Consider the following 13,576-nt stretch of genomic DNA (forward strand, 5'->3'; position numbering starts at 1 on the left):
ATTTCATCACCATTCTAGGTAACATCATCAGTGAGCCTCCAGTGAAGCGCTGGTGTTATGTCCCGCTTTCTATTTATCTGTTTAGGTTTCCTTGGGTTGGTGGTCATTTCCTGCGTTGATGTCATTTCCTGCATTGGTGATGTCATTTCTTGTTCTTTTTCTCAGAGGGTGGTAGATGGGCTCCAAATCAGTGTGTTGGTTGATGGTTTCAACTCCCCCTCCCATTCCTTAGACAACATGTCCATTCTGGGCCTCCTGCAGTGCCATAATGATGCCACCCATAGGTTGCAGGAACAGCAACTCATATTCCTCTTGGGAACCCTGCAGCCCAATGGTATCAGTGTGGAATTCACCAGCTTCAAAATCATCCCTCTCCCCACTGCATCCCAAAACCAGCCCAGCTCATCCCCGCCTCCCTAACCTGCTCTTCCTCTCACCTATCCCCTCCTCCCACCTCAAGCCGCACCTCCATTTCCTACCCACTAAACTCATCCCGCCCCCTTGACCTATCCGTCCTCCCCTGACTGACCTATCCCCTTTCTACCTCCCCACCCATACTCTCCTCCCCACCTATCTTCTCCTCTATCTTCAGTCTGCTTCCCCCTCTCTCCCTATTTATTTCAGCATCCTCTCCCCATCCCCCTTTTCTGATGAAGGGTCTAGGCACGAAACATCAGCTTTAGTGCTCCTAAGATGCTGCTTGGCCTGCTGTGTTCATCCAGCCCCACACTTTGTTATGATGCACAATTCAGAAGTTTGATGGATTGTGAAAGAAAAATGTTGCAGATGAAGAAAATCTGAAATCAAAACAGAAAACACTGAAAATACAAAGCAGGTGAGGCAGCATCGGTGGGAAGAAACTGAATTAAAAATTCAGGCCTAGATAACCCATCATATGTGGTGGACAACTCCCTGCACACCTGATGAATGCAGCTGTAACAATGCTCAAGAAGTTTGGGAGCATACAGGACAAAGAAGCCCAATTGATTGGCACTCCATCCACCAACTCAAACATTCACACCGTCCGCCACTGATGCATAGTGGCTGCAGTATGAACTATTTACAAGATGCAGTGAATCACCACAGCAGGACTGTTTTGATGGTACTTCTTAAATTTGTGACCTCGACCACCTAGAAGGACAAGAGTAACAGATGCATGGGAACATCACTGACTCCAATTCACACACCATTCCAATGTGGAAATATATGGCCGTCCCTTCTCTGTGTCTGGGTCAACAACCTGGAAATTCCTACCTGACAGCACTGCAGTAATTGAAAGAAGTGGCTAACTGTCACCGTCTCAAGGACCATTAAGGATGAACTGTGCCAGAGGAACCTATATCTCATAAGCAAATGAGAAAAGTCTTGATGCTGTATTGAGGTCCCGACTGCCAATCTAATATTCCAGGGCATGATTTAAAGAGGAGCACGTAATTTCCCTCACCCCACACTCCCTCCCTTTCTCTGCCTGCTCCTGTTGCCTTGTCCAATAATCCTCTCTCATTTCATGTTTAATATGTTTGCTTACAATAAATATTATTTGCTGCAATCCACAAAAAATAATTCACTGACTAAAGCATTTTTGAGTTGTTTCGATGATAAATGAAAGCATTCTTTGAAACATCTTTTTGATGTTTCCACTCCATATGCTAATTCACTCTGCAATGTGAATTTTAATTGCTGTAAGAAAGGATTGTATCCAGGTGCAACTTAGATGTGTTTCCAGGCACAAACATCATCAATTCCAGCAAAGGAGAAAAACTGCTTCTTACAGTCAGATCCACTAAAACACAAGCCTGACGATTGAATCCTGATTAACTGATAACTAGTTTTCCCAGAAATTTTATGCTTGGGTCAGGATTTATGTTACGCTGCAGCCAGAAATAGACTGGTTGCAAATGTTGGTGGCACAGCCCATTTAATCATTCATCCCAGCAAGTGAAGGTAACTGAAAATATCCTAAAAGACATATCTCTTTAGCTGTTTACTGCTGTGTATGGCGCTTCAGCGTTAAAAGCTGTAAACAACCTAGTTATTACTTCTGCTTCTCCACAGTAGCTGCACTGCCTTAAAAATCCTAAGTTACAAAAAGATCAATTGAAATTATCTATATTAGCAGCTCTCTCGCGGTAATGCTCACGGACTGAAGACAAGGTTGATTGAATCTCTGGTGATGCAAGTGTAGGGAGAAAATTGTTGACAGCAAGCAGATCCGGATCAAGCTGGAGAAGTGTTTTTACAATAACTGTCATTGGACTCAGATTTGGATGGAGATGAATCTGTAGGTTCAGATGGAGATGGACGGTGGATCTGGATGGAGACTCGAGTTGGGTTTGCATCGAGGTAGACAGTGGGCATATCTAAGTAGAGTTGGGTGGTGAGGTTTGGTTGAGGTGAAGATGGGACATATGTAGGTTGAGGTGGAGATGAAAAATGTGTCTCGTTCAAGGTGGAGATAGGCAAAGTCTGGCTACAGATGGTTGGTAGAGTTGGTCTGAATGGAGTCAAGGTATAGAAGAGTAGATCTGTGTTGAAGTGTAGACAGGGGACACGTCTGGGTAGAGGTGAAGAGTGGGATTAGGTCTGGATGGACACAGGTGAGGTCAAGGTGGAAATGTGATGTGAATCTTGATGGAGGTGGGCCTGATGTGACACTGTAGGGGATAGGATTGAGCCGTAGTCTAGATAGGAGCAGATCTGAGTCAAAACAGTAATGGGCTTTGGCCTGGGTGCCACATTAAGATTTGTGTTTCATCCTGGGATGAAGGTGAGTTCTGTGTTCAGGCATATGAGTATTGAGGCTAGGTGTTGATAATCAAACAAAAGAAATAAAGGCAAAGGCCAAGAGTCGGACACAGGTGGAGGATTTATTTTTGTGAGCATTTCTCAAATTGAGTATGAGGTTTGAGGAGGGCCAGCTATTTCTATGATAGTGTATTGTAAATAGATTTCAAGGTTTATAGAAATAATGTTGGAATTTCAAGTGAGGTAGTTTAGTTTACAATTGAAGAAGGTTATTGACAAAGTCAGACATGGTCAAGGAAAGACCTGTTGCATGCATACCATCACCAACCCAAGAATCCTCCACATTGAGCACCACTTGGGGAATGTGGTAACTGAAGATGGCAAAGATGCAGAACGTACTCTGCCAAAGCATCCATTTGGACAGGTACTCTGAATGCCTTATCCAAGAGCTGGCACGTCAAAATATGCAACACCTTCTCAGCACTGCTCAACAGCTATACAGTCATCTCTTGGAGTTGGGCTTGCATCCACAATGTTTTGACTCAGGTAAGAATGCCACCAAAGGGTCTTCCAGTTTATTTCATTTATATTCGTGTAGACAGATGGAACTTGAAGGATATAGCAGACTGGACAAAATAATGTGCAGTGTTGGTCTAAAATAGAATAGGCACAGATTGAGAAAGGGACCTTTAAATATTAGTGGACTCATTACTCATTTGAGAAGGTGACCAAACAGGTAGATGAGAGTAAACCGGTTGATGTGGTGTATATGGATTTCAGCAAGGCGTTCGATAAGGTTCCCCACAAAAGGCTATTGTACAAAATCCAGAGGAATGGAATTGTGGGAGATATAGCAGTTTGGATCGGAAATTGGCTTGCTGAAAGAAGACAGAGGGTGGTAGTGGATGGGAAATGTTCATCCCGGAGACCAGTTACTAGTGGTGTACCGCAAGGGTCGGTGTTGGGTCCACTGCTGTTTGTCATTTTTATAAATGACCTGGATGAGTGCATAGAAGGATGGGTTAGTAAATTTGCAGACGACACTAAGGTCGGTGGAGTTGTGGATAGTGACGAAGGATGCTGTAGGTTGCAGAGAGACATTGATGAGCTGCAGAGCTGGGCTGAGAGGTGGCAAATGGAGTTTAATGCAGACAAGTGTGAGGTGATGCACTTTGGTAGGAGTAACCAGAAGGCAAAGTACAGGGCTAATGGTAAGATTCTTGGTAGTGTAGATGAGCAGAGAGATTTCGGTGTCCATGTACACAGATCCTTGAAAGTTGCCACCCAGGTTGACAGGGCTGTTAAGAAGGCGTACAGTGTTTTAGCTTTTATTAATAGAGGGATCGAGTTCCGGAACGAAGAGGTTATGATGAAGCTGTACAAAACTCTGGTGCAGCCGCACTTGGAGCATTGTGTACAGTTCTGGTCACTGCATTATAAGAAGGATGTGGAAGCTTTGGAAAGGGTGCAGAGGAGATTTACTAGGATGTTGCCTGGTATGGAGGGAAGGTCTTATGAGGAAAGGCTGAGGGACTTGAGGCTGTTTTCATTAGAGAGAAGAAGGTTGAGAGGTGACTTAATTGAAACATATAAAATAATCAGAGGGTTAGATAGGGTGGATAGGGAGAGCCTTTTTCCTAGGATGGTGACGGCGAGCAGGAGGGGGCATAGCTTTAAATTGAGGGGTGAAATATATAGGACAGATTTCAGAGGTAGTTTCTTTACTCAGAGAGTAGTAAGGGAATGGAACGCTTTGCCTGCAATGGTAGTAGATTCGCCAACTTTAGGTACATTTAAGTCGTCATTGGACAAGCATATGGACGTACATGGAATAGTGTAGGTTAGATGGGCTTGAGATCGGTATGACAAGTCAGCACAACATCGAGGGCCGAAGGGCCTGTACTGTGTTGTAATGTTCTATGTTCATTACATTTAAATAATATTCTCAAGATGTTGCTAGCATTTAAAACTACAACCAAATTTGACATCTGCGTTAATTTGGAGTGCAGTAAAGGTCCATTGAAATTATAAAAGTGTTGATCAGATTCCATTTAGAGTCTTATGTACAGTTCTACATACCGTTACAGCAGTGATATCAAGTATCATCTGCATTGTCTGTAGGTTCTTCATCTTTATATGCCTGTCCAATTTCCTTTGAAAATTATTGATGGTATTGGCCACCTTTGCCTTTCCATGTGGAATGTCGCAGATCCCAAAAGCTGTCTGAGTGAAAAACATTCTCCTCTCGTTTCCTGTAATCTTTAGCCAGTGATTTCAAATCTTTGACCTCCAGTTATTGACTCGCTACAATTGTAGAAAAAGTAAGAGAGTAGCAAAAATGAACCGATTAGAACAAGAGTAAAAACTGAACTTGAATAAGATAACAGACAAATTTACAGACCAAGGCCAAGAAATGTTCTGAAATATTCTAAATACAGTTGTCATTAGAAATACTGTCCGCTAAAGCAATGCATATTTTCTTTGGCTGCAATGAGTTATTTGTGTGGTAAATTATCTGCTTACCAGGGTGGAATACTGTCCAGCTTCAGATCTCTATTGTCAGCATTAGTGCAGAAAACCTCCCTGTGTTTTCTGCAATGTGCAAACCCCAACCCCACCATTTCACCCACACACCTCTCCCCCTCATTCAAACTCATTTCACAGAGGATACTTACAGTCTGACATTTAAAGGATGGGCTTCAGTCCAAACTATCCAGTTTGCTGCATTTACGTTTATGGCACCAGTCACTGTGCTAATGTACCTCATCTTGTCAAAAAAAAATCTATAATCCTACACAACCTTGTATCTGTGATTCTGTGGATAGTGCACTTGCCTTTCAGTCAAAATGGCAAAGGTTCGTTGAGGTATTATATGCATCTATAACCTATGACTAAAAACCTAAGAGTGGTCCCATGAATGAATCCGACAACTTCCCAGCTGAAATTTAAAGCTGGGAGTAAACGTTATTTACTTTAGGGTGACACTTCTTCCCCTCTCTCTGGACGGGTTGCCACCGTAAGAGAGCAGCTGGCCAAACTGACAGACCAGAACCTCTGTGGTATCAGCAGTATCGGTGGGAAGCAGTCACTACTGCTAGGACCACAGTGAATCCCACCACTCTGAGGAGCCATGGTAAGTCCAAGGGCAGAGATCTTGGAGGTGGAGATGTGGGCTGAGATCAAGGCACCATGGGAGAGGGTTAAACAGAAGATTTTCCTTTGGTAGGGGGTGCTGGAGGTGCAGCTGAAGGGGCCCAAGGGTCCTGCAAAGGAGGCTCCTACCCTTGGCTTGTCTTCAGTCCATACAACTAAAGACTGCTAGTCTTCCTTTATGAGATTCAACAGACAGGATTTTGCTCACCAGTGTTTGTAGATTTTTGACATTGAAGTAGCAAAGAAGATGGAGCAATAAACTTGCATCTTTGTCAAGACAAGGGATGTTAATGTTCATTCAGATTCAACACCGTGAGCATAAAAACTGTCTTTTTTCAGAGTAGGTTCCCTTTTTGAACCAATTTGAGACAATTTCAGTCACAGTGAATGACTGTGTTCTTTTCAGGTCTGATTGCTTCCTTCCCTTTCTCTTGCCTGCCCTCTGCTCTTTCGTAGGCGCTGACTAGTACTAAATTACAGTTCCACAGACGCTAGTCATGCTACTTCTCTAAATTGAGACAGTGTGGAAGAGTGGACTGCTTAACTACAGAGGTTGAACCAAGTCCCACTCACGGAACATGCAGTGAGAAGTCATTTTACTGCAGCCAAGCATGAAAAGTCTAGAATTATAGAATTCTACAAGAAGAGACCATTTTGCCAATTGCTCCTGCCTGACTCTTTGAAAGGGCTATTTACTTAGTCTCATTTCCTTGCACCCTTCAGAATTTCTCTATTTGAAATATTTATCCACTTCACTTTTAAAGGCTATTAGATGCTCTACTTTCAGCATTGTTTCTAATAAAGCATTCCCCTGTTCAAACAGCCTACTTCATGAAATAAATCTTTCCAATCTTTGCCTTTCTCCTTTGGTGGTTGTCTTAAACTTACTCCCTCCAGTTACCAACTCGTTTTTAACCAGTTTACCTTCCCAGAACCCCTTGTTACTTAGATTTGCTTTTAAATTGCTACATCAGCCTGATTTCACTGAGGCCAGAACGAACAGCTAAACTGCTGCACCGTCTGAGATTACCTCAGAACAAACACAAAATTGAAGTGAAAACTGGCCTTGCATCAGTTATGGCTGAGTGAGTAGCACCCTAGTCTCCCAGACAGAAAATTGTGGTCGAGCTACATCCTAGAGAAATCCATAATCTATATTGCCACTTCAATGCAGTACCAGAGGAATAGTGCCATTTTTTGATTAATGTGTTAAGCAGAGGTTCCATCTGCCCTCTCAGGTAAAATGTAAATAATCTATTTTGAAGAGTTGACGGCATTTTCCTAGTGACCGATATGTCTCCCTTAGTTAACACCCAGATGAGACGACTTGGTCATTTATCATAGAATCACAGAATCCCTACAGTGTGGAAACAGGCCCTTTGGCCTAACATGTCCACACTGATCCTCTGAAAAGCATTCCACCAGACCCATCTCCATACCCCCTACCCTTTCCCCATAACCCTACATTTCCCATGGCTAACACATCTGGTCTACAGATCCCTGTACATAATGGGTAATTTCCCATGGCCAGTCGACCCTAACCTGCACACCTTTGGACTGTGGGAGGAAACCCATGCAGACACAGGGAGAACGTGCAAACTCCACACGGACAGTTGCCCGAGGGCTGGATCAAACCCAGATCCCTGGCACTGTGAGGCAGCAGTGCTAACCATTGAGCCACTGTGCTGCCCGAATTGCTATTTTTGGGAGCTTTTTAAAAAATTTGTTAATGGAGTTTGAGTGTCACTGACAGGGCCAGCATTTATTGCCCATTCCTAATTGCCCTGAGAATGTGTTGGTGGGCTGCCTTGCCATGCTCGTTCTTAGATGCTACATCCTTACAACTGTGCCTGCATGTTAAAATGAATTCACCTTTTGTAAAGCTGTTTAGTTTGTCTTGAGATTGTGAAAGGCAATGTGTCAAATTCTTTGAATAGACCATTCAAATATTGACTTGAGCTGCTTGAGGTAGGTTCTTCACTCAGAGAGTGGTGGGTGCGTGGAATGCACTTCCTGTGTTGGTGGAGTCAGATATGTTAGGGACACTCAAGCAACTCTTGATAGGCACATGCGCGATAGTAACATATAGAGTGTGCAGGGTAGTTTGATCTTAGATTAGGGTGATAGGTCGGCACAACATCATGGGCCGAAGGGCCTGTACTGTGCTGTACTGTTCTATGTTCTGTGTTGATCAACTAGATCATGGTGGGAAGTGAATTTTTCTCTTTCTAAGCTTACTTTAGGTTTTCTTCTTGTCTGCTACTCAAAAAAGCCTGGTGCCGCTCACTGAGTACCTGAAGAGGGTAAAGTGGGTAATCAGCTCCCCAGCCTCTGTATTGATGGTATTCCATAACAGGCTGACGGGAGCTGACACAAGGTGACGACTCTTTTTCCCTGGTCTAAGGGAGGAATATATGATTGTGCTGGACTGAGAGCTTGTTGCCTTGTGAATCAGGAATGCAAGCCCACATCTTATTGCCTCATGGCACAGCAGATTGAAACCCCACATTTGCTATGGATTTAGAAAAAAAAATCCTTACCTGAATAAACCTTTATAAAGCACTTTATGACATATATTGAAAATCTGTTCATTTATAAAATGTTCAAAGACTTTATCTTTTTTATATCTTTTGTTGACAGGTCAAGAAGCTATGAGCCTCTCTGTGCAAATCTGCAATCCCAGATCCTTAATTGTTATCAAGAAAATCCACAACTGACCTTAAAGTGCTCTGCCTTCGCCAAGGAATACCGCCATTGCATCAGAGAGGCACAAAAGGTATGGTTTGAGTGTTACCTTCTTGACATTTAGGAGCGCGTTCACATTAGAAGAACTCAGTAGTATGATCTGTTTCCTCTGTAAAGCAAAAAAAAATCCATAGAATGTCAGAATGGTTACAGTACAAAAGGGGGGCCATTTGGCCCATCGAACCCATGCTAGCACCCTACAACTTAGTGAATAAGTTATGTTTTCAGTGATAATGTAGACCCCCTGATATTGTGGATCAGTCAGTTTCGCATCAGATTGGCCTGTTATTGCAACCAAGTAAATAGAGAGTGTGGCTCGTGTCAGAAGTAATCTCCCAATCCTGGCTGTTTACATAGTTTAGGTTTTGCGTCCCTTTCTTTCCACTGGAGCTCACCAGCAAGCACCAAGTCTAAAAAGGGGAGGACATCAGATGGAGGTCATCCTCTTGGGTTGTAATTCTGTTGATTCTGTTCAAGTGAACATTTCTTCAGCTGAAAAATATGTACGTGTAGGTTCAGCAGTGGAGGATGGTGGTGTCCTAACAGTATTATCGCTAAACTATGAATCCACAAACCTTGGTAATGCTCTGGGTTTGAATCCTGCTATGGGAGATAGTGGAATTTGAATTCAGTGAATATCTGGAGTGTATTGGGAGTCTAATGGTCACCATGAAACCATTGTCGATTGTTGGAAAAATCCATCTTGTTCACTGAGGTCATTTAAGGAAGGAAATCTGGCATCCTTACAAGTGACTCCTGACCCACAGTAATGTAGCTGATGTTTAACTGCCGTCTGGTCAATTAGGGATGGACATTAAATGCCGATCGATGTCCATGTCCACATCCCATGAATGAATAAAAATAAATATTAGGCACATCAGCTGAATAAAATGCTTTGTATAATGATACTAATACATTTTGCTATGATATGATTTGAATGGATAATTGGGTTTCTGAAGTCATGAAAATCACAAAAGGGATAACTTGTTTCTTTTTGTTGTTCATTGAAGGGATTTGGACATTGCTGGCTAGGCTGGCACATATTTTCCATCCCTAGCTGCTCATTAAATGCTGATGGTGAGCTGCCTTCATGAGCTGCTGCAGTCTAATTGCTGTATGGACACCCATAATAGGGTGGGAGTTGCAGGATTTTGACCCATCAGCCTGAAGGACAGGCAATAAATATATTTCTAAGTCAGGATGGTATGTGGCTTGGAGGAGTACATGCAGGTGGTGATGCTTCCATGTATTTGCTGTCCTAGTCCTTCCTAGTGGTAATGGGTGCGGGTTTGGTAGTCTCTCTCCAAGGAACCTTGGTGAATTTCTGCAGTGCATCTTGTAGATGGCACGCACTGCTGCTACTGAACATTGATAATGCAGGGAGTGAATGTTTGTGAACATGGTGCCAGTCAAATGGACTGCTATGCCCTGTATCATATTAAGCTTCTTGATTACTGTTAGAGCTGTTAGAATTGGGTGTATACCATCACAGCCCTGACTTGTGCCTGGTAGATGGTGGACACGCTTTTGAGAGGCAGAAGATGACTTACTCGCTGCAATATTCCTAGCCACTAACCTGCTATCATAGCCACAATATTTATATACGTATTCCGGTTCAGTATCTGGTCAATAGTAACTCCCAGGATTTTGAGAGTGGGGTATTTGGTAATGATAGTGCTATTGAAAGTGAATTAGACCCTGTCTTGTTGGAGATGGCCATTGCCTGGATCTTGTGCGGGCTGAATAGTTTTTTTGTCACTTGTCAGACCAAAGCTGAATATTATACAGGTCGCGTTGCATTTTGGACATGAACTATTTCAGAAGAAGAGTCATTGGACTCGAAACGTTAACTATGTTTCTTTCTGCACAATGTTGTCAGACCTGCTAAATTTCTCCAGCACAATCTGTCTTTATGTAGGATTAATTTCATGACTGTTTGAATATTTCTAAAAAGTACTTAAAGAGTATATGTTGTTTTGTGTATGCCCCCCGACCTTTATTCCGCTGCCTGTAAAAATGTTTAAAAGTGATTTTAGTTACTGATCTGTTGCCTTTGAAAATTTTTGGTTGCTCTGACTGTTTGATTACATCTGTCTTCTGATATGGGATTCCTCATTAAACAATGATACTATCAACCACATGTTGAGAAAGCTACATTTCTTGCCAGATTGCTAAAAACAGATCACTCAGCACGGCTTTCTTTGAGGCCAGCAGTAATCGTCGTTGCTTGAACCACTGACTGATGATTATGGGCTATAGTTTTTAAATAGTGATTGCAGAGTCATGCCTGGAGCCAAACAGAAGTATTGAATGGAGAAATGGACTGACTGGATTGCTGTACAGAGAGCTGGCATGGACTCGATGGGCTGTAATGTTAGTAAGTGCCAACAGGGGTTATTGTTACAGTGTTGTTCCCCATTGATTTCATTGGATTGGAAGCACTATCTTTTTACCAAGTCAATGATTTTAGGTATAGATTTGTGGATATCTCAGTTCTTAGATTTTGTTTTGGGTTACAGTATAATTTGTGATGTTCTCTGTTTTATTACCTTATTACACTATTGGGATGAGTCAATTCTAAAAACTAATACAGGCACAGCTATGAAGCCTAGTTAAGTGCAAACCTGCAAGTTGATCATTGACATCGGTCGGCATTTTCTGGGCCTGTGTCTAATTAAGATCTATGGGAATTTGCTTTCAGTTGCTGTCTGATTCCCTTGACTTCACCTCCGCAGTTCTGCTGTGAAGCGGTGAGAATTTCTGAGATGGAATAAACTCCTTGAAAGCATTCAGATTTTGGAGATTAACATTTACCACACTTGTTATTTTTAGGCTCTTGCTGGATTGTGCTTTCTGGATTTTGCACACTGATGTCTGCCTGCAACATGTTCTGTTACCATTTCTCACCCACTTACCATTCTCCCTCTACAGTCCCCATGAGGACTAATTAACCTATCTGCTGTCAAGCTAGTACAGGAGGGTCTTCTTTCCTGGCCCTTTTTGAAGCCCCCTCTCCTACCAACTTCATCACATTCCTCTTTAACTGGATTAATAAAGCTTTGTCTTGATATTTGAAATACTTTTTGGCATTGGTTTTCCTTAGACCGTTAAGCCTAGGCAGCATCAGAAGAGCAGGAAAGCTGATGTTTTGGGTTAGGGCAGACAGGAGGATTGGGGCTGGGGAAGGTAGGTGGGATAGTGATGGGTGAGTGCAGGTAGGCAGTGGTGGGGATTAGTCAGTGAGGTGGGAGGACCAGGTAGGTGTGAGAGAAGATGAACAGGTTGTGTCAGGTAAAGAAGGCAGGGATGAAAGGGAGGGTTGGCCATGGGATGAGGCCAGGGTGGGGAGATTTTGAAACTGGCAAGGTCCACATTGATACCATTGGGTTGTAGGATCCCAAGGCGGAATATGAGATGCTGCTCCTTCACTTCCCGTGAGGCATCATTGTGATCTGGAGGAGGCCCAGGATGGACATGTCACCCAGGGAGTGGGAGGGGGGGTTGAAATAGTTAGGGACTGAAAAGTGTTGTTTGTCACGAACAGTGCGCAGGTGCTCTACAAAGCGGTCTCCGAGCCTTTGCTCGGTCTCATCCATGTCGAGGAGGCCACATCGGGAGCAGCAGTTGCAATAGACCATATTAGCGGATGCGCAAGTGCACCTTTGTCTGATGTGAAAGGTTTTTTTGGTTCTTTGGATGGAGGTAACGGGGGGAGGTGTTGGGGCAGGTGTAGCACTTCCTATGGTTGCAGGGAAAGGTGCAGGGGTGTTGGGACTAGTGGGGAATGTGGAGCAGATGTGGGAGTCACAGAGAGACCGCTCCCTATGGAAGGCAGATTGGGGTGGGGAGGGAAATATATCCTTGGCTGTGGGGTCAGATTGCAGGTGCATCCTCTGGAAGTGGCGGAGAATGATACGTTGGATCTGGAGGTTAGTGGAGTGATACGTTAGTACAAGTGGGATTCTGTCTTTGTTTTTGTTGCTGGAAGGGGGTGTGAGGGCAGAGGTGTGGGAAACGCAAGTGATGCGGTCGAGAGCATTTTCAACTGCTGCGGGGGGATGTTGCAGCCCTTGAAATACGAGGGCATCTGGGATGTTCAGGAGTAGAATGGCTTATCTTGGGAGCTGATGTGGCGGAGGTGCAGGAATTGGGAATAGGGTGTCGCATTCTTGCAGAAAAGTGGGTGGGAAGAGGTGTAGTCAATGTAGCTATGGGAGTCAGTGGGCTTGAAATAGATATTGGTTTTGAGGTGGTCACCAGAGATGGAGACAGAGAGGTCGAGGAAGAAGAGAGCGGTATCAGAGATGGCCCAAATGAAGTTGACGTTTGGGTGAGAGGTATTAGTAAAGTTGATGAACTGTTCAACCTCCACCTCTGCTGCATCTCGGTTTGATGGCAGATGGTAGAATTTGAATTCAATAAAAATCTGGAATTATGATTCTAATGATATCCATGAAACCATTTCTGACTGCAAGGAAAATGCCATCTGGTTTATGACTGTCCTTTAGGGAACGAAATTGTTATCCTTACCTGGTCTGGCCTACATGTAACTCCAGATCTACAGCAATGTCATTTACTCTTCACTGCCTTCAGTGTGATTATGGATGGCCACTAAATATTGGCTGAGCTACAATAAAAAAAGTGCAGCAAGTAAGCATCAGCCTGGACTGTGGACCCATCCCCAGACACTTGAACCCGCAGTCTTCTGACTCAGCCACAGCTACTATCCAGATAACAGTGGTACAAAACAGTTGGCCCCTTGAGCTAAACAATGAGCATGGATGCAATTTGGCCTTTAATGCAGCTTCACCTGTGTTTGGATAAAGCAAGACTTGTACCAGGGATAGTTTCACTGAGGCAGGAGAACAGCAGATGCCTCAGGGAGCGTAAAACAGGTGATACATGATACTTTAATGTATGCTACAAGGCCATT

General features: G+C 43.5%; 1 protein-coding gene across 2 annotated transcripts in view; it reads left to right on the forward strand.

The window, feature by feature from the left end:
- The window catches only part of LOC125460468 (MICOS complex subunit mic25-a-like), a 470,470-nt gene that overhangs the window by 321,115 nt on the left and 135,779 nt on the right, over positions 1 to 13,576 (forward strand). For both annotated transcript variants that reach the window (XM_048547985.2, XM_059649634.1), the window contains exon 7: positions 8,539 to 8,674. In XM_048547985.2, the coding sequence (XP_048403942.2) occupies positions 8,539 to 8,674 (136 nt within the window). The remainder of the gene's footprint in view (positions 1 to 8,538; positions 8,675 to 13,576) is intronic.

Source organism: Stegostoma tigrinum, chromosome 11 (genome assembly GCF_030684315.1).
Source record: "Stegostoma tigrinum isolate sSteTig4 chromosome 11, sSteTig4.hap1, whole genome shotgun sequence".
NCBI classification, from domain to species: domain Eukaryota; kingdom Metazoa; phylum Chordata; class Chondrichthyes; order Orectolobiformes; family Stegostomatidae; genus Stegostoma; species Stegostoma tigrinum.